Raw genomic sequence first — 23,887 nt, 5'->3', positions numbered from 1 at the left:
ACGGATCATCATCATGAACATCAGTGAAGAGTCTATGTGGGCTATCATGTCCACAGCTAAGCCTACTGGGGAAGCTGTGCATAGCAGCATTGCCAGCATGCAGTTCATAACTATTTTCAAGGAGCACTTCTGATCTAATGGCTAAATGAGGATCATTAAAGTATCTTTACACGTAGCATTTCTTGAAAATTCCATATTCAAAAAAGGCCAGTTATTGTATTCAATGGATGCAACTGAGATTGCTTGAGTGGTGGTTTTATAGCCATGTGCTGCATAATGACATTTCAGTCTGCAACAAACCACAAATAAGAGATTGATCCATAAAACTATAATAGATCTGAAGAAATTCCCATCACCTAGGGATGTGGTAGCTGTCATAACGTCCTAGCACAGTGCATTACTCCTGTGGTTGTAGAGATATTGGTGTAATTAAACTTATTCTGCTACCAGTTATATAAAAGTCAGAAACATACAATTAGGTACAGTACATAATATTTAATAAGTGAATATGTTACTAGTTTATGTGTTTACTACAGTATACATTTTATTGTTATTTTAAAATGCACTCCTTTTATTAAAATAAAAAGAACTTTAAAACAGCCTTAGGTAGGTCCTTCAAGAGGTATCCAGAAGAAGGCATTATCATCACAGGAGATGACAGCTCCAGGCTGTCACCCTGAAGACATTCCAGTGGACAAAACGTGAAGGCAGAAGACAGTGATATTGATGATTCTGACTCTGTGTAGGCCTAGATTAATGCATGTCTTTGCATCTTAGTTTTTAATCAAAAATTCTAAAAAGTTAATATAATTTAAATAGAAAAACACTTACAAAATAAGGATATAAAGAAAAAATGTTTTTGTATAGCTGTACAATGTGCTTGTGTTTTAGCTAAGTGATACCAAAAGAGATTCAAAAAGTTTAAAACTTTTATAAAGTAGTTACAGTAAGCTAAGGTTAATCTACTATTGAAATAAAGTTTTAAAATAAATTTGGTATAGCCTAAGTTTATAGTGTTTATAAAGTCTACAGTAGTATACAGTAATGTCCTAGGCCTCCACATTCACTCACTACTCTCACTGACACCCAGAGCAACTAAAAGTCTTGCAAGCTCCATTCATGCCAAGTGTCCTACATAGGGGTACCATTTAATTTGTTTGTTTGTTTGTTTGTTTCACTCTTGTTGCCCAGGCTGGAGTGCAATGGTGCCACCCTTGGCTCACTGCAACCTCTGCCTCCCGGTTCAAGCGATTTTCCTGCCTCAGCCTTCCAAGTGGCTGGGATTACAGGCACTCGCCACCACACCTGGCTAATTTTGTATTTTTAGTAGAGACGGGGTTTCACCGTGTTGACCAGGCGGATCCCGAACTCCTGAACTCAGGTGATCCACCTGCCTTGGCCTCCAAAATGCTGGGATTACACACGTGAGCCACTGCGCCCGGCCTAAAAATCTTTTTTACAGTATTTTTTACCTTACCTTTTCTTTGTTTAAACACACAAATAGTTGGGTATAGTAACTTGCTGTACAGGATTGTAGCCTAGGAGCAATGGGCTATACCATATAGCTTAAGTGCATAATAGACTATACTATCTAGGTTTCTATACTCCACGATGTTTACACAATGACAAAATCACCCAAGAACACATTTCTCTAAAAGTATCCCTGTCATCAAGTGATGCATGACTATATTATTGCCCATGGTTTAAAGTTATATTGGTGGAGAGTGAATTAACGGCTTATTAACAGGTCGAGCTATCATATTTCCATAATTTGTAACCCATTATATAACTTATAGTCAAAAATAAATAATTAAAGCAGGGCTATGAAAAAATACCACATGGCAAAATAATAAGACTCATATAACAATAAAAAGTAGGTTGGAGTGATGAAAGATTTCTGGTTCATAAAAACTGACATAACTAAGGTTTTTTATGTTGTCCCAGGTGCTATTTATGATTTGCCTTATTTTCTCTAAACTCACTCTAGAGCCTTAAGCCCTAAATTAGAAACTATAGAAAGTGTTTTAAAGGATACTGCATAATTTTAAAGGAGCTATTCTGATCAAGAGGAAGAGCAGGAAAGAAATAAGCTGCGACCATTTGAGAAAAGAAGATAACGTGCAATCCGGTGTGAATTTTCCTAGCACTGAAAATGTTTTCCTGAATGCTTGGAGCAGAATAAAGGAAAATATAACTTCACCAAGAGGCAAGGAAACAAACAAAATCTTTGCATCCTATCAAATATATGAAAAAGATGCTGCAGTATGCAAATTGAATAAAACGCGGTCTGGCTCTTGAGGGTAGACGTGAATGAGACTACAGATATGTTCTGGTTTTCCAGCATAGTAACTTAAAATAATGAACATTTGAATATTTGAATATTTTGGGAAGGCCATGCCACAGGCCTCATTGCCCCAGGTTCTCTTACATGGAGCTTCTTCTTATTTTTGTGACCCCTCTAAGCCACTTGAGGTTGGGGGTCCTCTTAGAGGTTACTACAGAATGTGATAGGGTAGAATGTTAGCGCTGGTAGGTCCAGTGCAACTGCCCCAATTAAGGCTGATACAACAGATACCAAGAGGTAACAGGATGTGTTAACGACTCCCAGTAAGTAAATCAATAGAAACCCCGACGGTGAAAATTGGGATGCCCAGGTACCCAATAACCTTTTATTATTTGGTATAACTACAACATTTTAGTTGCACATTTTAATCTTATGTTAAAACTGCTCTAGAAAAAACAATTATGGTCTGGTTATCAACAATTCATTAATTGGCTTTATTAAGGGTCCTTGTTGCTGGAGAATACCAGAAATACCCAGTTTTATAACTTTTTGATTGATATATACCACAATATCCAAATACACACACACACACGAGTGCACGCGTGCGCACGTACATACACACAGGCTTTTAATTTACCTTCATCAAGAATTCACAAAGAATCTTTAAGGATTCCGGAATTTTAAGATAGCATTCAGTGCACCATTGCTTCAAAAACAAGCAACTCTCTGAAAATACATTTCTATCTTAATATTAGCTCTAGCATTAATTTAGATTGAAGGATAAGATAATATACATGTACTCAATAATTTCAGAGTTTTCATGGCTTATAAAACCAAGAGTCTTGAGAAATGTACTTAATCTTCGTAATCTTTCTTTTTAGATGAGGATTCTTATCACAAATCAGTGTATTTGGCACCTGTTTGGTATGCTGGAAAGCTTATCAATTTAGTATATTCTAGGAACTGAAAAACCAGAAGACAAATACTGCATGATCTCATCTACATGTGAAATCTAAAGAAGTCAAACTCATAGGAGTAGATAATAGAATGGTGATTACCAACGTATGGCTGGAGAAAGGGGCGATGTTGATCAGTTTTAGGTAGATGGCAGGAATAAGCTTTAGCGATCTATTACACAGAATGGTGACTATAATTAATAATAATGCATAATATGTAAATATATAATTATTGCCAATTAAAAATAAAATAAAAAAACAGAAAATTCATAATCTCAGCAAGTAATATTGAACAAATGTAAAATTAACTTTTTAAAATTGTAATTACTATATTGCTTGTGCAGACACTTTCAAGTTGACGATTCATTATACATTTTTATATCACATTTGAGTCATATTTAAAGGGAAAAGCACTGATGAAGTCAATTTTCAAGAATATGGTCAAAAAAAGAGAAGAGCAACTCTTGAAATTACTGTAAAGAATAAACACAGTGAATTACCTCATATTCCTGGGAAAACTTCAAGTTGTCATTTGCTTTCAATCTTTCAATGTGGTCTGCAAGTTCCAAGATGGGTATTGGAGGATGGCTAGCCATACCTATTGAAAAAAGGAAAGAAGAAACACATTTGAAAACAAATGAAAACGATGCTAACTATTCCAAAATATAGAGAATACTATAGTTAGAAATGGCCTGAAAATATGTGAGTAGTAAAGATGTTTTAGGTGAGGAAGCAGGCAAATAGTTTGGTTACTCAAAGCAGGACATGCTCTGGGAAGATGAATTTTGTAGCCAAATGAAAAGTCACCAAGCATAATCTCCAAACTAACACTCCTAGTGTAAAAGAAAGCGTTATTGTGCTATGAATCAATGAGGTTAGCTAGTGGAGAAAACTGACAGTCAGGCTTGATGTCAACTTCTGCTTTGAGTAATGACTTTTATGCCATTTCAAACTCCTTCTCCTGCACTGTGTGAAATGGAAATTGTGTGGAATTAAATGGTGTAAAGTGAACTAAGAAAACAGATACTGAGAAAGGCCTAAAAGGGAAAGAGTAGTAGCTTGATAGTAAACATAAAATGACTTATGCATAATTAAGGAAAACTAACTTGAAGAATGAAGGTTACCAGGGTAACCGGAATCATCTGAACCTGCAAAGGAAATGATGGTGTAAATAAAATAAAATAGAACAAATTCTTCAAAAAAAAATGAAATGGAAAGCCTGATATATTTTTTAAAAGGACTAATCAAAATGCTGCAAGTTTTCGCAGAATTCACTATACATTGTGGCTAGTACAATGTGACTACTACATTAAGATTGCTAATATTTCACAAACCTGTAGGTGACTGACATTCACATGCAAACATAGACACAAAGAATGACATGCACCACGACTCATTGACGATAATCACTGACAGCACAATCAGACACCAAACTGAGCTTCAAAAATGTTTCCACTAGTAGCAGATTGTAGAGGTTGGGGTTGCAGCCTTCTCCTGGACATTTATAAATGGCCACACTAACAACTCTGTGATATTTTGCCCCAGGTCCCCATTATTCAACCCCCAGCAAACCTACAATCTACTTCAGGTGTAAACATCTTTGTCCACTAATGAGAAATGGATTCAGGGAAGTGAGCAAATGGTGAAAAGACAGGAGGGAAACAGGGTGAAGAAAGAAGGAAGCAGAGATGGGGTGACACATTCTAGTTCATTCAGCCAGCGGAAGATGTATTAATTTCATAGATTCCGTGAAAAATAATCCACTATTAATTTTGGTGACTCCTGTGTCTTTCTGATGTTTTCTCACTTTTCATATGATTTGTCTTTTATTTCTTTCCTATTAATTTTACAGAAGTATCATGAAAGAGCATTGCTGACTCTTATCTTACAGATACAAATTCCAGCTGGCTAGAAAAACCTGAACTAGCATGTCCCCAGGGAAGCCACTGAAGCAGGAAAAGAATGAGGGAGGAGCTCAAACTGGAAGCCATGTGTTGATGTTCTGCTGTCACTGTGGCTCTTTGGAGGAAGGCTACAGAATGATGGCCATTGAGTCAACATGACATGTGACTACTTTAAGAGCATTTTAGGAATTATACCGTTGTTAAAAGTCACCCAGTAAGTTCCTTTATCTCAAATGCCAAATTATCAATGGTTCTGGTAAGTGAAGTAAAAAGTTACCCTGCTTTTTGAAGACTACCACTTTAGCAAGTGTTGTGAATTGTGGTGGTTTAGTTTTTATGGCTATGAAGGTCTGCTTCCAGTCAGCTAAAATTTTAGTGGAGAGCCAATAAAACTGAATTGCTTGCAAGTAGAAATTCTTTATTGGTGATATAATAATGCCTTTGGAACCAAATTTTGGAACCCTTTCTGAAACTTTTCTGTATTAATGGTAGAACTGAAATAATTTACATTCTATGGAGGGAGTGAGAGGGTGACAGTGATCTGATAATTACGTGATCTTATCCAGATGAGGCACCCCCAACGAAAAGAATGGAAATGTAAAGGCATAGGTAACTTTAGGCTTATCTGGAAATGGAAATGGACTGATGTGGACATCATTACAGTGCTTTCACAGAGAAAATAATAGAGACAAAGATGTTTAGACCTTTTCGAGCGAATCGTGGGAGAGAGTTATTATCATATATGGACTGAGTGGTGGTTTGGCTAGAGAGGGAGGACACAGAGCCAATCAGGGAGGCGTAGGGGACTGAATTACTGCTCAAAGCTGCAAAAAGTAAAGCCAGTTGGAGATGGGAAAAGTATTAGTATAACAGCAGTAGAAGACCATAATAATAACCAAAGATGTGATCAACATATTTACTTGTGGCATGCACTGGCACGTGGTCTGGAAGTATTATATTGGAAGCTTATTAAAGAAAAATTCAAGCAGACCTACACTGATTCATTATATTCCACATCAGAATATATATACATATATGTATCACATGCAAGATATCATAGCATTAAAGAATCACTACATAAAACTTATCATTGGATACCATATTGCACTCAATTTCTAGGACAAGTAAAAATGGCAGATGGATGTTTCACAGAAAAGGGAGGAGAATCTGTGTGAATCCAATGGTACAGGAGAAAGAACCCTGGCTTAGAATACTGGACATAGGTCATACTTCTGGTTTTGGCCTCTACTAATAGGGACAAATCGCCATTTGTTAAGCGCCTTGATTTCTGTAACTGTTAAAATAAGAGTGTAGAACTAGATAAATTCAAGAGCCATTCTCTACTTCATAACTTTCATTCTTCCCACATATAGACAGAACTTCTGAACAGAGAAGGGTCTATTGGTGCATATGTAAGGGTTCTAAAAGTTATCGTACCTTTTCTTTGAAGGGAGAGAGTACTTACTTTTTTCAAAATGGAAAACTAGTATGCAGTTGAATTGTTTATTTTCTGAACTATTTAAGTTTGTTGCTATTTTCTTTCATTAGCCACACAGTCTATTATGATGTTATATCATGTATCAGAAAAGACCGAATGTTGGCATAAAAATAATCATCAAGAGTAAAACTCCTCTAAGTTGAAACTGTTTAGCTCATATCAGAAAACAATGACCAAGGATCTACTTCAAAATATTGTTACACAATTCTGCAGAAACATCTCCACTGCCCAATATTGAAAAAAATGTTATATGATATAAACAAATATGTTAGATTTTGAATGAAAAGGTAGACACTAAGAAAACTATGAAGTTGACCTCACTGTGGTATCTTTTCAATGTTTTGTCTGGCAACCTGACCACTGCTCAGTCTATAAACCAAAGTCTTTACTACATCAGAGTTTACACATTTAAATTACTTGATGTGCTTTAATTTTTTTTTTTTTTTTTTTTTTTTTTTTGCAGGCTGTACACCAGACCAATTAATTCAGGTCTTTGGACGTGGGAGCTATATATTGATATTTTTAAAGTTCCTCAGCACTGGCTCTTAGTCCTATGGGATTCATGATGGGGGGCCTATAACTCCATTTATTCCTTTTTTTTCCCATTTAGAAATCATATCAGGATTTATGAGAATGAGATGAGCTTTCTCTTGGTGATATTCTTGAATCCCCTCTAACACCCCATTAGCAAGCTTTAGTACTCAGCTATTATTGGCAGCAAAGAACTTAAAGCACAGCTAACAAACAGGGAGGGCTTGCCAGTGTCATGACCTCATCAGTTCAAAGCTACAAATGTACAATAGAAATGTATTTTATTTTTTTTGAGATGGAGTCTCACTCTGTTGCCCAGGCTGGAGTGCAGTGGTACAATCTCGGCTCACTGCAAGCTCTGCCTCCCGTGTTCAAGTGGTTCTCCTGCCTCAGCCTCCTGAGTAGCGGGATTACAGGGACGTGCCACCACACCCGGCTAATTTTTATATTTTTAGTAGAGATGGGGTTTCACCATGTTGGTCAGGCTGGTCTCCAACTCCTCACCTCATGATCCGTCTGCCTCGGGCTCCCAAAGTGCTGGGAGTACAGGCATGGGCCGCTGTGCCCGACCCATAAATGCATTTTAAAGGCATGCATCAAATCTGTTAAGACTTTTTATTTTGAAGCTATGATCTCCACAATATAGTGTCAACATGAAAAATGACAGATGCAGTCACTGAAATCTGCCTTAGGTTGGAGGAAAAAACAGGATGGCTCCCTTTAACAGGGTACATATTTGTGAGACTAATGTCATGGTGACTTCCTTATAAGAAGTAAACTTTAAAATCATGGCATTTTAACCTGAGAGGCACCTTAGAGATGACTTAGTCCAGCACTTTCATTTTATACAAGAGGACTCAAATCCAGAAAAGTTAGATGACTTCTCTACATAAGCCCAGACAGTAAATAACAACATCTCAACATGCAGCGTGGGCATCTTTCTTCTGTACTATTTCGAGAATGGCATTTGCGATCTTCTAAATAAAGTGGGGGGCAAAGTCTCCACAGATGCAATGGGCTAGGCTGGTAAGATAAATGACTGAAGATGGCTAAGTATCATATAGTCAACATTTTCACACACAAAAAATACACTCATTCCCATTTCCTCACAATGAGCAAGTTTCCAGGGCTGGCTTTTGTTTCTCTACTTTGAACAGAGACTCCAGAAAGAACAATAATTATTTACTATGTGAAAAACAGCCATAAGTGTGACATAAATGGCAACTAATGCTCAGTCTCAATGTCACTAATCTTTAGGGCTAGTGTACACGTGGGGGGGGCTTCTGAAAAGGGTGAAACTATTCAGCTCCACGACTTGCTCTGCCAAGTGGGAATGCAAGGCCAATCGGTTCAGACTGTTCAGGTTTTCAATAGCCACTAAAAATCCAGAGTATCATGTGGCATTTCCTCAGTTTTCAATGTTGACTCAAAATTTTGTTGAAACTCAGTCCATGTCAAACGATAAGCTCTTTTGCAGACCACATATGGCTAACTAGATTATGGCCTTTGTTTTAAAAGAACAAAACCTTCTTTCATCTGTGTGTATGTGAATTAGAATCAAGGAGTGTTGGGAGTGACAGACTGCATGCTTGTATCCACAAGGCAATGGACTAGATACTGCTTTGTGCTGGGGATATAAAGAAGTATGCTTCTTGCATGGTTCATCCCCTATGGGTTCATCTACCTCCCCCTCTCTCTAACCTGATCCCCCATTATCTCTACCAATTAGAAAAATGAAGCCCAGAGGAGTTAAAGAACTCGATCAAGGTCATCATTATCAGTAGAACTGTAGCTACATGTGGAATTTGATCCCATACCCTGTCCACTCTCATTTAGCACATTTCACATGATGCCATGCTGTCTTTCTAACCATTTAACACCCCTGGACAAGTGGTGACATGTACATAAAGCTGGGTCTTTAAGACTGTTTGGGCTCTCTATGCAGCAAGACAGAGATCATAAACCATCCTCAGATTGCGAAAAAGTGTCAATACAGGGACTTAACCTAGGTCATCTGTTTCAGTGGTGGGGGTGAGGAAAAGGGGATGCAAAAACACATCTGTATTTTCCAGTTACTTCTTGCCAAAATATCCTAAGTTTCCAAGAAAATATGAACTAAAGGTATTAATTTAAAATGTTAAAAACTGGAATGCTGTTTGGCAGAATATTTTTTAGAAGCTAATTTATGGTATTTTTGCTTTTCAAAAGTCCTGCTCTATTTTACTAAGTCAATAAGGCTACTGAATGCTTCAAATCATTTTATTATCCATAGAAAAATATTTATCAAACACTTGCTCTATTTTCATATTTTTAAACCTTGCATTAAATGCCAATAGGCACTATATAACTATTCTGCTAAGTAGAGTTTTTGAAGTCATTAATAACGGTGGTACATCTTTCAGATGATTTTTTTTCTGTCACTATACACGTGTGTTTGTAATGACTCAGTAACAGTCTCTTCATGATTTTCCTTACTGACAAATTGTGATAAAGGCTGGAGAACAGTTTGTGCTTATGGACCAAAGAGAAGCTAATTTTTTCATCAAATCAATTACCACAGTCTTAACAAAAGTAGACTTCCATGAGTTAACAGTCAGAAAGAGAAAATTCATTCATTAAATATTTGTCATATTTTTGACATAATTTATGCACTATTTAGAATTCCCTGAATGAAATACAAATACTCTGCTATATTTATTATTTGTATCACAAACTAATGATAAATTAAAGACAAAGAGAACATTGATTTGTAAGCTTCCTGATACAACCGTAATGACAATTAGATTTAATTTGTGACTGGGGATCATCATTAAATGAAAGAGTCACCAAAAGTGCTTTTCTAGGTAAGCAATGAATGGTGTAATTAAAATTCAAAATTTTTACTTGATTCCAGGAGTTTCTGTCCAGCCTGGGCAACAGAGGAAGACCCCGTTTCTGCAAAAAGAATTTTTTTAAATGAACCGGGCATGGTGGCACAGGCCTGTGATCCCAGCTACTTGGGAGGTTGAGGTGCGTGGATTACTTAAGCATGGCATGTTGAGGCTACAGTAAGCTATGATTGTGCCACTGCACTCAATCCAGGGCAACAGAGCAAGATCCTGCCTCAAAACATTTAAAAATTTTTTGTAAAATCCAATTCTAATGTAGACTTTCTCAAAATACAGAATTTGAACAAGCTGTTTCTTTATATCAGAAATTTCAGAAAATAAAACAGAAAGAACACATCCGGTATTCTTAACCTAGGTCATATGCCTAAATTCCTTACTGTATAAAATAAAATATGAATGTATGAAGAAAGTGTATATAAAAATGGATCTTGTTAGCATTGATCCAATTAATAGTATTAATAGATCAGAAGAGACAGCTCAAGAGCTTTTTAAAGCTTATTCAGTTGCTGTGCAGACATTTCTGCTGCTGACACCACTATTTCTGATCCGTTAACTTTTTATGAGTTTGTTTTTGTTTTCCACAGCCCATCAATCACCTACCATCCATGTATGCTTTAGGGCAAAACATATTAAGGTCATCCACTGAATGAAAACGAGGTCTTTATGTTGTAACATCTGATCATTGAGTTTTAAATCTCTTTTCCTAAAAGGTGCAAGCATAAACACTATAGTTTTGGCTTTGTTTGCAGGTATTTTTGGACCAGGGAGGAGGTACGAACAGGGATAGCAGACACTTTAATATTGAATATGCAGGCAGAGGGGAAGGTAATGATTGGTGCACCACCAATGCTATCAGTAGCATCTTCTCTTACAACTTTCTTTGTACTGAAAAGAAAGTGAATTTCTCTAAGATCCTCAACCTCTAAATTTTCTTTGCTGGGAAAAAGAAGAAAAATGAACACATATTAGTAATTTGTTTGGTTTTCTTATATATCACCATCTTTTAATAAAATTATGTTTATCTTCATCATTTTGCCCAACTCAAAGGCCATGGGCCGGGGGGGTGGTCAAACCTTCAGTAAAGGATTTTTACAGTATTTCGAAAAGTCTGTAATTGGGTCTCTCTATCAAAATGGTAAATGTGCCTACCCTAGGACCCTGCTATCATATTTCCAGGTGTCTGACATGCAGAAATAGCAATGATGGTGTCAAAATATATGGGCTCAATAATGCTCATTACAGTAGTATCTGTAATAGCAAAACATGAGAAATAACTTAGCCTCCATTAATAGGGAATGAGTTAATACATTTTGATATCTACAGAACTGACTACCATCATTGTCATTATCTGTTAAAAAGAAGATAAGACTCACTCACTTGAAATACACTCACTTGAAAAAAAGTCCATTTTTATATAAACGTCACAACAGCAAATTGTGTGTGTATATATATATGACATACATACACACACACACACACACACACACACATACACACCCCTACCTACTCTATATTATATCATTTAAATAACTACATACACAAATTAAGTCTGGAAAGATATACATGAAACTGTATATAGCAGATATTTCTGGAGACTAAATTGGAGTAATGACACAAAATATTTTAATTTTAATTTTAAATATGTCAAATAAAAAAAAAGTGGTGGAATGAAGAGTAATTTTTTTCTCTAAAAGTGCTTTTGTTGGCCCCTTTCCCACCATATAATTATAAAAATTTTCAAACATACAAAAAATTAAAGAGTAACATAATGAACACCTAAATGGTCACAATCTATATGCAATAATTGTTAACAAGCTTATTTTCTATTTTCCAAAATTTCCCCAATAAACATGTTGCTTTTGAAATTAAAAAGAAGATGTTCTGGGAGGGAGAGACTAAAATAATTTGGAAATTGTTTATAGAAGAAAGAAAGAGAAAACTTTCCTTGCAAATGGGGCTAACACAGTTCGTTTTTGTTTAACAAGCAACATATCTATTAACCCATCCTAGTGCGTACCGAGTTACTGCTGTCTACAGACATGTATGGAGCTTAATGGACATTTCCTTTAAATGCATCTTTTATAAGTGAATATTTTCTTCCCTTCTTCCATAGACCTTAAAGACTTGTAAAACTTGATCAGCAGTTAATAATTCCAGTAAACTCCTCTACTACATCACCTCTCTCTTTTACTTATTTTGCCCATCTTATTCCATTATCTGTTAGAATTAATAAGTCAAACCTTAGCTAAATGATACCTTCCTATATACTTAAGTCCCCATTTTAATTTGGTAGTTATTGGTGATACAACTGATGTTACTTAAATTGCCTTTTTCACACTAATTCTGGCTGACCTTGTACACTAATAACCAATGATTTATTCTTTAAATCATTATTCTCTTAAATGATTAGGTAGCTCATGTTATCTCAAATATAACTTGGCTATACACTGCCATCTGAACCACAATAAGACAGACATCTACAATCATGCAAAATACTTACAAGCTGAGGTGCCTGCTTTCAATTGTGAAAGCATGAGCTTCCCTGACCTGTTCAGGTGCTTACATACAGTGTTTCACAGACTGACAGGATTTTTTTTTTCATTTTAAAGGATACTTTAATAATGAAAGTGTACAAGCACAAAAAATGATAAATGTTCCCGTATATTTGTCCAGACTTACCATGTGAACCCACCACTTAAGTAATAGATTAGTTCTAACACTATGCAGCATCCTGGGATCCTATCAGACTGTTTATCCTGAATCTAGTCCTATTCCTAGAAAAACTACCATTTAGGGGGAGGAAAAAATGTATTCAACAATTCCATATTGTCTCTGATGCAGCAATGGGTTAAGTCACAATTACATTATGCTCAATAAGAGAAAAATAAAATAGTTTTTCAGAAGGGGCTGGGTTGGTGATTCTTTTTTCACCCATCTTAATGCTAAAAAGACCAAGAACTTTGTTGCCAATAACGGACTAGTGGGCTTCAGCCCTGAACTACTTCTAGCTACCAGCACTATCAGTGACTTCAGAATGAGAAGATACAGCAACTCCTTAAGGTGCTCTGTACAGATTCAAGTCCAAGCTACTTCTTTGAAAGGCTCTCAGCAGTGTCAGAGAGTGACTTGATTCTTGTCTAAAAGTTTGAAAATGTGCTAAAGCAATGTTCCTCTCCACACTCTCCAACCTCACAAGGATGGTTATACTGACAAAAAAGCAGGTTTCTCTGTCTTTTCTTTGTGCCTTAGCTGAGCAACAGTGGATGGAAATCTAACTTTTTCTGACCCAACTATGTTTGTGGTACTGCATGTAAGGGTACAGTTCTTTGATGTACTTAGATTGTTGGAATGCTATATTTAGATGAAATTGGGAATATCGGGCAGAATTAAGGAAAAAAGATCTGACTTCTTAAATCTCGATTCTCCAAAAGAATAAATAACTTAGAACGTAAATGAATCTTTCATTCATAAGATGATTTTTTTTGAGAAAGTAGAATTTATAGAATCACTGAACTAAGCAATGTGCTTTCTTTACCTTCTGAAAGGCCTACTGAATTTCAAATCGTAATGTTTGTTTGCTATTTTATCATTCATAACAGACCCATCAGAAGCAGAAATCAATTTGCCTTTGGGAACAAATTCTGTACTAGGTACTGGTTATATAAATCACAGGCATCTTATTTCATTGAAAGACATTTTTTGAACAGATGTGGATTACTAATTCTCTACTAATGTATATTATTAATAAATATTCTCAAGTGTTATAATGTTTGGGGATAAGCAATTATACATTCATAGTAGATATATTAAAAAGCCACATTTCAGATAGTGAAATGTAAATAATTTAAAAACCTAAAAATTAGCGTCATAGCACCTATCATGCAACACCTAATAAAGGATTATTTTATTTCATTATCCGAGAAAACCCTTGATTCTTTGTGAAAAAGAGAAGAACAAGCACAAAAGGGTTACTGGGTTAACAACCCCACATTCTGCTCTCATCCTATTGGCAAGTAATTACTGTAATTAACAGCCACTGGCTAAATTCTATGCAGGCTGAAGAAAATGGTCACATCTCTATGAATTTCATATTAACAGCGGAGTCTATTTCCTTTGTAAAACGGTAAAAATTTTCCAGACAGCAAGCCACAACATACCACTTGGATGGCAAATAAACAATTTCAGCAAATCAAGCTTAAATGAATTGCTTACCTGAGCTAAAGGGCATAATGTATTGCTTCCTGAGTGAACAGATGTGCTAGGACCTTAGGACAATTTCCCCTTTTCTAGTCTCCTCCTCTACTACAACTCCTCTCTTATCTCATTTTGTCTACTATGGCTCCTCTCTTATCTCATTTTATCTACTTTATTCCCTTATCCTTTTGAGGTGATAAGTCTAACTTTAGTTAAATGACACCTTCCTTTATACTCAGGTCCCCATTTTAATTTCGTAAAGTCATTGGTGATACAAGAGATGTTACAATTGTAACATTCATTCTGCTTTCTAGTATCTTATATAAAACTTAACAGATTCTCTCTATAAATGGATATAATATTCCCAAATACATTGGGAAAATTAAACTGCTAATAGAATTCTGGAGTTTGGCCATATTTGCAAAATTACATCTGAAAGTGAGAAGTACTTGCAGACAGAAGTCTCCTCGTTGAAGACATTCCTATTCTCTTACCTGCAGTCACCAGCACCTTTTAATCATTCTCTCTACACAGTTCCCATTCTTGCTTTGTGTTTATTCCCGGAAACATTTTCTGTTGGCGCTAGAGGAGGTGAGGTGTAGCACTCTCATTGGCTCTCTTCTTTTGGGGGCACCTTTGCCTTTCTGCTCAACCTTATACTGTGTTTCTGCCTCTGGTGGAAGACCAAGGTTGGTTCCAGCACAAATGACATTTATGTGAAATACAGAGGAAAGAGGGGCAGTGCAGAGATAGCAGCAAGGTACTGAGAAATCTGATCCGTTTTTCTATTTCCACAACATGTTGCTCTTTTAAAGGGTGATGAGGTAAGAAATGCAAGGAATCATGTAGCAGATCATTTCTTCAGCTTTTGAGTCCTCTATACATTGAGTTTGCTAAATTGAAAGGAATATAAATTCCTGGGTCCATTATTAAGAAGTTGCCTGTAGGCCAGGAGTGGTGGCTAATGCCTGTAATCCCAGCACTTTGGGAGGCTGAGGCAGGTGAGTTGCTGGAGCCCAGGAGTTGGAGCCCAGCTTGTGCAACATGGCAAAACTCCACCTCCACAAAAATAACAAAAAATTATCTGGATGTGGTGGCGTGCCCCAGTAGTCCCAGCTACCTGGGAAGCTGAGGTAGGGGGAACACCTGATCCCAGGAGGCTGAGGCTGCAGTGAGCCGTCACTGTGCTACTGCACTCCAGCCTGGACAATCAAGTGAGACCCCGTCTCAAAAAATCCATCAATCAAACAAACAACCAAAAACAAAAAGAAGTTGCCTATAGGCTGAAGTAGTTAGTATCCACCTATTTCAAAAAGCGCTGAACCAGTGAAATTTTACTACAGTAACTTAATTTATATCAAGTTGCCTTAATAAAGTATTGAGTAGGTGACTCAACAAGATGCATCCAGAGGGCTACAACCTATCCTGGAAGATGACACAAGTTTGTTCAATCATCATGCACACGTTCCGGGTGCATGATGAAATAATTTTTTTTTAAAGTCTAACCTCATATGAGTTAGAATTTTTTTTAAATACCGACATTATGATGATTGTATAGCCACACTGAAAATGCTAAACATTTCTTTCAATTGAAGAGTTACTAGTTACTATGGTACATCTACATGTAAAAGAGAAAATATGCTGAACATAATAAACCATGTTCAAAATAATTCACTGTAAAATGTGTACTGTAATATATCTGCAGTGTATCATACTGTGAATCAGAACATCCATATGGCACAAAGAAACTTGTCTACAATTTGTGTGACAACACTACAACCACATTTTAATCCCAAAGACTTCTTAGATTAGCTCTTCACTTTGTTCATTATCATAACATATTAAGATAGGGTCACTCGGTTTTATATTTTCAGCTCCCTCTGCCATTCATAATTTACCATTCATTTGGTATAACCATGCTTTAGTTGAATGAAAGTCAAATAGATCTAGGCATGAATAAACAATATTGTACAGAAGACCCCTCAGTAGGAATAGTAGTGTTCCTCTGTTGAAGCACTTAATGTTCTTTATTTTAAGAAACAAGTATATTTTTTGTTATCCTCAGTCACTTTATGTTTCTGTCTAGTAAGAAGGCTGAAGTGATCAGTGAAATTTAGTATAGGTAATATTTAAAAATATTTACCTCATTTTCCTCCCTCCCTCTCTCCCTTTCTTCCTTCCTCTTTCAGAGTACCATAAACACAAACAAAAAGGAAAATATAGAACAAATCTATGCTTTCCCATGGGATGAAAGATGTGTACAGTCATCCATCCATTTACTCATTCACTCACTTGATGAGAAACTGAATTCTTTCCAGATTGGTGTCATTGGAAATCATAAAAACAATAATCAAGCCCATAAAAATGGTAGATATTATCATAAAGACTATAGTTCTTCCAAAATTTGAAGGAGAACCGTATTTCTTTTTCTTCCCTACCCCATTTCAGGTTTGCAGAAAGAACTTAATTTTCTTTCAGACTTTTGTTTGGGCAAGTCTCCATAATAGTAAAATAAAAGAGCAGGATGAACAAAATGGTTCAAAATAAAGCGATACCTTCAACTCTTAATATCAATTGAGCTGTACAACTTCTGGGAAAGACTGTGTGTGGATTAGACGTGTGATGCTTCTTACCCGGTGTTTGAAAGTTAAGGCGCCTCAGTTCTACAGGGTCTGTTGGGTGGTGTGAAGGGATCTCCTTACTGTTCGGTATGCTGCTTTTTCTAGAGTCGGACTCTGCCCTCTTCCTATAGGGGGAAAATAGAAATTTAAGAAGAAAACAAAAATCAATTGGAACAGATAGAAAAGCAGAGAGTTGTACCTGCGCTCTCCCCCCAAAAATATTTATTTTCCCCCACCTCCCAAGTTTTCAGTTTTACAACTTTTTAACCCAGCTGACTTGTGACCCAGTTCGGGTTGCTTTTCCCCCTTGGCCTAATTGTTCGCTCAGGTCTAAAATTTTTGTTTAAGTGAATGATCTCGAAGTCCTCCTCCAACTGTAGGATTAAATAATTCAGCAACTCTGCCTTTCGGTTTCAAGGGGATCTTGGTGAGATACGCGTGGACCCTTATTGAGCAATTCTCTCTTATCTACTAGTTCTATTTGTGAGGAACAGGATAGGATACTCCTAAGTTGCCAATACTAAGACTGTTGTTACCATAGAGAAACTACCTGACCTTAAGCTGAACAGCTAAATCTGTCCCCCTTAGCCCTAAGTATATATAAGTGGTGACTACAGAGAGTAGATGCCTTAGATTTTCCCATAAGGCAGGTAAATACAAGTGCATTTTTAAGATGCCAAGTTATCCTAATGCCTAGGACAATCGGGACCAGGTAAAACAAAACTCCCCTTTCTCTTTCAAATGTGATGGAAAAAAACAGTGTTAGCTCTTAACAGTGTTAAGCTAACTGTGATTAATATTTTGTTAATGAAAGGTTCACAGAAAGATTAGAGAAAAAGTAATTTCACCTGGTGGGTAGATCAGCTCTCCTGATAATCATTCAAGGTGCCACTGACAGTGCCTTGTTATAAATGTGATTCTTCACACAATACATTTTAACTTTGTTTTAAAAGCTATCTACTAGCTTTATTAGATATCCCCATTTAAGCTCTCATTATGTAATTTTAACAAATTTCTAAGCAAGAAATGTCAGATCTGTATATAAGATTTCTTTATCCAATAAAAAATTAATCAGAGTCATAACTATCTTCTTCCAGCTTGAATTAGATTAAAAACCCATTTAATCAAAGGAAGCCATTTTCAAACGATGCTTTTTTTCCAAATACTAATGCCTGCAATCTCTACACCGGAGTCACAATCCTAGTATCTCACCCCTGCTCAAAGCAAAGGCATTTTTATTGGGGGGGAAAGGTGCTGCACAGTGTTTAGGAACTTTCCTTTTCTCTGTTTGATGTGACTGTGGTACAGCTCATTAGTGTTGCTGTGGCAATGGGCTCTCATTCAATGCCACCCAGGTCGTTCTGTGGTTAGCCAGAGGGCTCCTGTTAAATAGCCTTTCTTCCCATTTCTGCTCATCTGTATAAAATAAAACTAACCAGGGGGTGAAGAGAAGATTGATACAAAGGGGACGTGCACATGATTTGCTCAAGTGCAACGCCTTTGGCGAAACATCCTTAATGGAATACATTTTCATGGCTAAGTCCTGTTAGACATGTTGCTTTCTCGGTCGGTACCTTAGATTAACCTGTCTGAGGACTTCCTCTTTCTACCTAAAGGTGTCAGATACAGCCTTGGGACAAAATGTGCTGCCAACCCATTCCACCAATCAGAGGTGAGCAGTATTCTGCGACCTGCCAAGGTACTGGCAGCTCCAGTTCTATGGAGTAGAAAGGAAGAAGAAAAGAAAAAGAGGAGACAAAGGGCTGGTGAAAAAGATATGAGGACGAAGAAAAAGACAGGCTCATAAGACCATGCGAAAGGAGGACATGATGACCAGTTTCAGAGTAGGCAATGTCACTGTGTCTGTGCTATGGGTCTTCGCCTCACCACACTAAGAGATTCCTTTTACCAATGAAGATGCAAAATCGAAATGGGTTAATGAAACGTCACTGGGTGCAGCCAGCCAGTCAATTCCATGTGAAACATATGGTTGGTCTTCTCACTTCAAATAATACCAATGGCCCTTCTCATGTTTTGATCATTTTGCGTAAGTTGGCAAGGATGCATTTCTTTACTAATGTGTCAGGCCCAATGACTAAAATTTAGATTTTTCTCCCTTCCCAACGTGGCTCTGCCATTCTTTCAAGATTATGGAAACCAGAATTAGAAATATCTATCTGGGCAAGAAAACTACTTTACTCTTACAGGTATTGTAGAGTAACCTCCTTATCTTCTTTTTCCCTGTGGCTGGGATGAGTGACACCGAGCTGGAGGGATAGAAAATAAAACTCTCTAAAGTAATTTAGCCAATTTCTCTGGTGCAAGGAAAGTTAGGAATTACATCTTGTTGCAAAGATGTGAGTCTCAGAAAACTCAAGACATGGGACTAAAATTACAATTCACAATTTGAATGAACAGGGAGGGATGCTGTGACATTTAATAACTAACTTCTCTTTCACTGTCTATTCAAATGAAATTATTTCCAAGACCTCAGACTCCTGAAATCCTAGCCAAATAGAAAACCAGCTGCTTAAATGCATTTTGCTTAGTTTTGTTTCAATGATCACAACATGGATAATTCTGGCTGTCCACATTCTTATCACATTATTTTTAAACACTTATTATGTGATGTGCTCGAATGATTGTTTTCTAACACAGAAACCATTTCTAGGAAAGATGTGGAAGACGAAGAGTTTGGTCATCATTGGTAATAATACTAAAGAGTTTTAAAACGTTGTCATAAAATACTAAAAGACATATAATCGTCTAAATTAGGCCCAACATGAATGTAAGTAGTAACCTTTTTCCTGCGGTCTCATCATTCTCATTTTCAATTTGAAAATGGAAAGAATAATGAATAGAAACATTTTAAATTTTGCCTTGCTATTTTTTTTTCTATTAAGATCATAAAATGTTAGTGTGAGTTTATTTCTTGCAGTGAGAAGTATCTACTATGTGGAGAAGTTGTGTAGGTGAAAAGGAAATAGAAGATTACTTGACATTTTGGATCTGTCAGAAACTGCTAATACTATAAAAGCATGTGGTTGTTTGGGATGTGGGTAATACACAACACAAATGCTACTCTGGTCTATGGGGTATTTTGCTTTCACCAGGCTCTCATCTGGGGGGGGAAGAAAAAACAAAGAGAAGTTGAGTGAAAGATCATATTTATGGTCTTGAAACAAAGATATACAGACATGTGAGAAGAGGCTTTCAAAAGAAACATATACTTATTAGAAATATCTACTATCAATATTCAAGTAAATCAATCCAAATACTTGTTTCTGATAACATTAAGAATGTAATCCCAACTCTGCCACTACTGGTATGTGTCAACTACAAATTTTCTTTTCAGTTTATTTGTGTATAAAATAGAGGGAGATTAGAAGATGATGTCTCAGTTTTGGTTCAACCCTCTCATTTTAATAGAAAAAGCATTAAGTTGTAAAATGTGAAAAGTGTTATGATGAAAGGTACAGAGTCCCACTCTGTCGCCCAGGCTGGAGTGCAGTGGTGTGATCTCTGCTCACTGCAAGCTCTGCCTCCCGGGTTCATGCCATTCTCCTGACTCAGCCTCCCGAGTAGCTGAGATTACAGGTGCCCGCCACCATGCCCGGCTAATTTTTTGTATTTTTTAGTAGAGATGGGGTTTTGCCGTGTTAGTCAGGATGGTCTCGATCTCCTGACCTTGTGATCCACCCGCCTCAGCCTCCCAGAGTGCTGGGATTACAGGCGTGAGCCACCATGCCTGGCCGATGAAAGGTAGTATTTTAAGTGAGTTTAAAGTGTTTCGTCTTTTGGCTGAAAAAACAAAAACCAACTATTTTGCATGTGTTTTTCTGCTGGATAAATGGACACTAGAGATGTCCACATAAAAAAGACACCCTCATAGAGGTTTAAAGATTCTTATCATTGAACATGAGGCTTGCTGACCAACATAAAGTGATTTTAGTGTAAATAATGCAGCAATAGTTCTCAAAGTTTAGTATGCATCAGCATCACCTGGGAAGGCTTGTTAAAATACAGCCTGGTGGGCCAATGCCTAGACTTTCTGATTTAGTAGGTCTGAGGCGGGGTCCAAGGGTGTGTATTTCTGTCAAGTTCCCTGGTGGTGCTGATGCTACGGCTGCTGGTTCAGAGGCCACTCAATGGAAACCACTGGAATATGGCATTGGGAGAAAGGTAGGTGATCTTCAAGACGTTTTTTGTAGTTTAATTTTAATCAGGAATTCATATATGTGTTACATGTATATTTATACGTAAGTGTATATGAATATACAGATATGAGTTAGAAAGCTAGGTTAGTTTAGATTAATCATTCAATAATCACATAGTATATTTTAGCGATTATTATTGCTATTATTATTCAACACTGGGAGACATGGATAATAATTTTGAATTAGCGAAGAGTTCTCACTAAGGCACTGTCATCAATATTTGCAGGGTGTGAAAATGCTAATATCATTAGGTGATCTGTAGTCAAACTTGAAAACTAATCTTTGGTAAAAACAAACAAAACAAAACAAAACAGTTTATGAGACACCTCACATTTCTGCTCTGTAAACACATCAACACACACAAATGCCCATTTTAATCTTGACCACAAACAAAACTCAGATATTGGTTTGTGTACTATCTTTTAAACTTCGTCTTTAATCTGCTTTTTTCTTATGTAAACAAAATATTTATTTTCCCCAGAATCATCTTAATGAAGTTATTGTATATATGTAGGCTTTGCCCATCTTCCACGTGCCAGGTATTATCTTTTGTGTGCAGCCCCGCCCTCCCCTCCTCAACAACTCCAAAGTCTACCAGTTTATTTTTTTCTTACTGAACATTAAAGGGGTTTGTTCTCTATTCCTCACCTGTCGGGTTTACTGCTCCATTTTAATGCAGCAAAAAAAGGAAAAAGAAAGGCTAAATGTTAGTTGGCCAATGGTAACAAGGATAACCATGACAACCAAGATTTAAGAAATAGTGTTCACAAGCAAGGACACACAACTGACATACATTCAGAAGCGACAGCGAATCAAAATATTTATAGACCTCTGATTATGAACTAAACAGAGGACATGAAGTTACATCACTGAATACATAGTGTGTGTGTGTGTGTGTGTGTGTGTGTGTGAATGCCACGTGCACTTTTATCCATCACCTATAAAATACTGCCACAATTAATTATATCCCAGGAAGTGTTCGATAGTGGAGAGATAATTTGATTTTTAAAAAACATGCTATGAGAAAACTAATGTACTCAATGAGAATACAGCATCATTCCATAAAAGAAATTCATTCATTTAAAATAAAAAGCCTTCAATTAAGAGGTATGTGATTCTTTTCATGATATAAAATATCTGCAAATTGTATTGAACTATACAGAAATTACACCAAAAGGTAATAAGGTGGCAGAAATGATTTCTCCAAACACCTCTTGCCACATCTTTTTTCCAATGAAGGATTAAGTGCATCTTCAGTTTAGGAAAATATAATACCCATCATTATAAATCTACAGAGTATGGCCCATTTATACAGTTGGGCTAATCCAGAAAAACATTTTATTACCAGCCATTGACAGAACATGTATTTTCCTAGTCTGTGGTGCTGTCTGTGAACACAACTAGTTCATGCTTATAGATCCTTTCACATGTGATAATATGTTGACTGTTTAAATAACCATATTATTTCTGCAGAGTATAACCTTTTCCTGAAAACAATTAATCTAAAAATCTTCACTTCGAGGCAAATTGCAGTTTTCAGTGAGTTCCCAGTTGCAAAATAAAGGTACTAAGTTTTTCTTAATGCCAATGAAATATATACCCAAGTGGCTGGAATATCTGGCCCTGTGAGATAATTCAATCCATCTCTTTTCAAAAATAAAAAATCCACATTTAAACGGTACAAACACACACATACAAAGTAAATGATGAAAATGATATCAAACACATTGGTTAATTCTTCTTATTCTTAATTTTAAAGTGATTTACTTAGTGTGCCAGGTTAAAAACAATTCTACATAAATGTTTCCAATTTGCTCACTTTTTAAAATCAATGACTTTATCAGGGAATCAGCTGTAGAAAAATCTATGCCTCAGGATGGAAAACCATCTAGTGAATGATCATTTCTGTGTATTAAAAGGCTGTTTGAATATTCATATGCACAAATTCATAGTCCTAGATAAAGGTCAGCCTCACCATACACCTGGGTACATATGTGGTACAAATATCTAAGTTTGAAAGCTTTCACAACTGGTAAATTTAAATTATAGGCCAAGGATTTTATTGCAACTCTTGCCAGCCAAAATAAAGTTGATATTGAGTGATGGAGTCAACATGTAGAAGGAATTGAGTTTGTTTAATACCGTTTGACTTGTATACATTTAATTATTCAATATTTTTGTGTGCCAGGCACTCTACTAGGCAGTAGGAACACAATAATGAATAAGACAGAGTCCTTGACTTGCAGTTTAGTGGAGGCAGAGTGCCAAGAAAAGGGGCATTGACAGCAATGCAGTAGGTTCTATAACAGACAAGTAGAAAGTACTTTAAGAGCCTAGGAAAAGTGAGCCTAAGGCAGCCTGAAATGCTAGAGAGGGGAGGAGAAGAGGGGATAGAAGATGAGGCAGGCACCCAGAAAGGCTTGATTTAGTAGGTAGCATCCTAGCTTACTTCCAGAGGATGAGTTGGAGTTATCCAAGCCAAAAGGAGTGGCAGGGGAGTGACAGGAAAGGCATTCCTAGCCTAGGGAGGGCCTACTCAGAAGCCAGAAAGCACAGCCAACCAGCAGCTTCCAGTATGGTTGGGTGTGGCCACATATTTCTTCATAGCATCTCAAAATATTCTGGACTGCATTTCTTTGATGAGGGCTTGGAATTGTATGGAGGGTTGATACAGAAAGAGAAGACTAAAGACACAAAGCTTGCAGAGAGCCAGTGTTGGAGCAGGAAAAGGCTGGAAAAACTGAAGCCTATATTTTAGTCTCATCTAGCTCATGGTTTCCACATCCTGGGATGG

General features: G+C 36.7%; 1 protein-coding gene across 3 annotated transcripts in view; it reads right to left on the bottom strand.

Annotated features, from left to right (window-relative positions):
- The window catches only part of PTPRD (protein tyrosine phosphatase receptor type D), a 1,191,315-nt gene that overhangs the window by 118,217 nt on the left and 1,049,211 nt on the right, over positions 1–23,887 (bottom strand). For all 3 annotated transcript variants that reach the window (XM_063649531.1, XM_063649529.1, XM_063649530.1), the window contains 4 exons: positions 21,742–21,753; positions 16,889–17,001; positions 4,347–4,388; positions 3,741–3,838 (listed from right to left, as the gene is read on the bottom strand). In XM_063649531.1, the coding sequence (XP_063505601.1) occupies positions 3,741–3,838; positions 4,347–4,388; positions 16,889–17,001; positions 21,742–21,753 (265 nt within the window). The remainder of the gene's footprint in view (positions 1–3,740; positions 3,839–4,346; positions 4,389–16,888; positions 17,002–21,741; positions 21,754–23,887) is intronic.

The sequence above is a fragment of the Pongo pygmaeus genome, chromosome 13, assembly GCF_028885625.2.
Source record: "Pongo pygmaeus isolate AG05252 chromosome 13, NHGRI_mPonPyg2-v2.0_pri, whole genome shotgun sequence".
Taxonomy (NCBI): Eukaryota; Metazoa; Chordata; class Mammalia; order Primates; family Hominidae; genus Pongo; species Pongo pygmaeus.
This window is presented reverse-complemented; position numbering and strand designations above follow the sequence as displayed.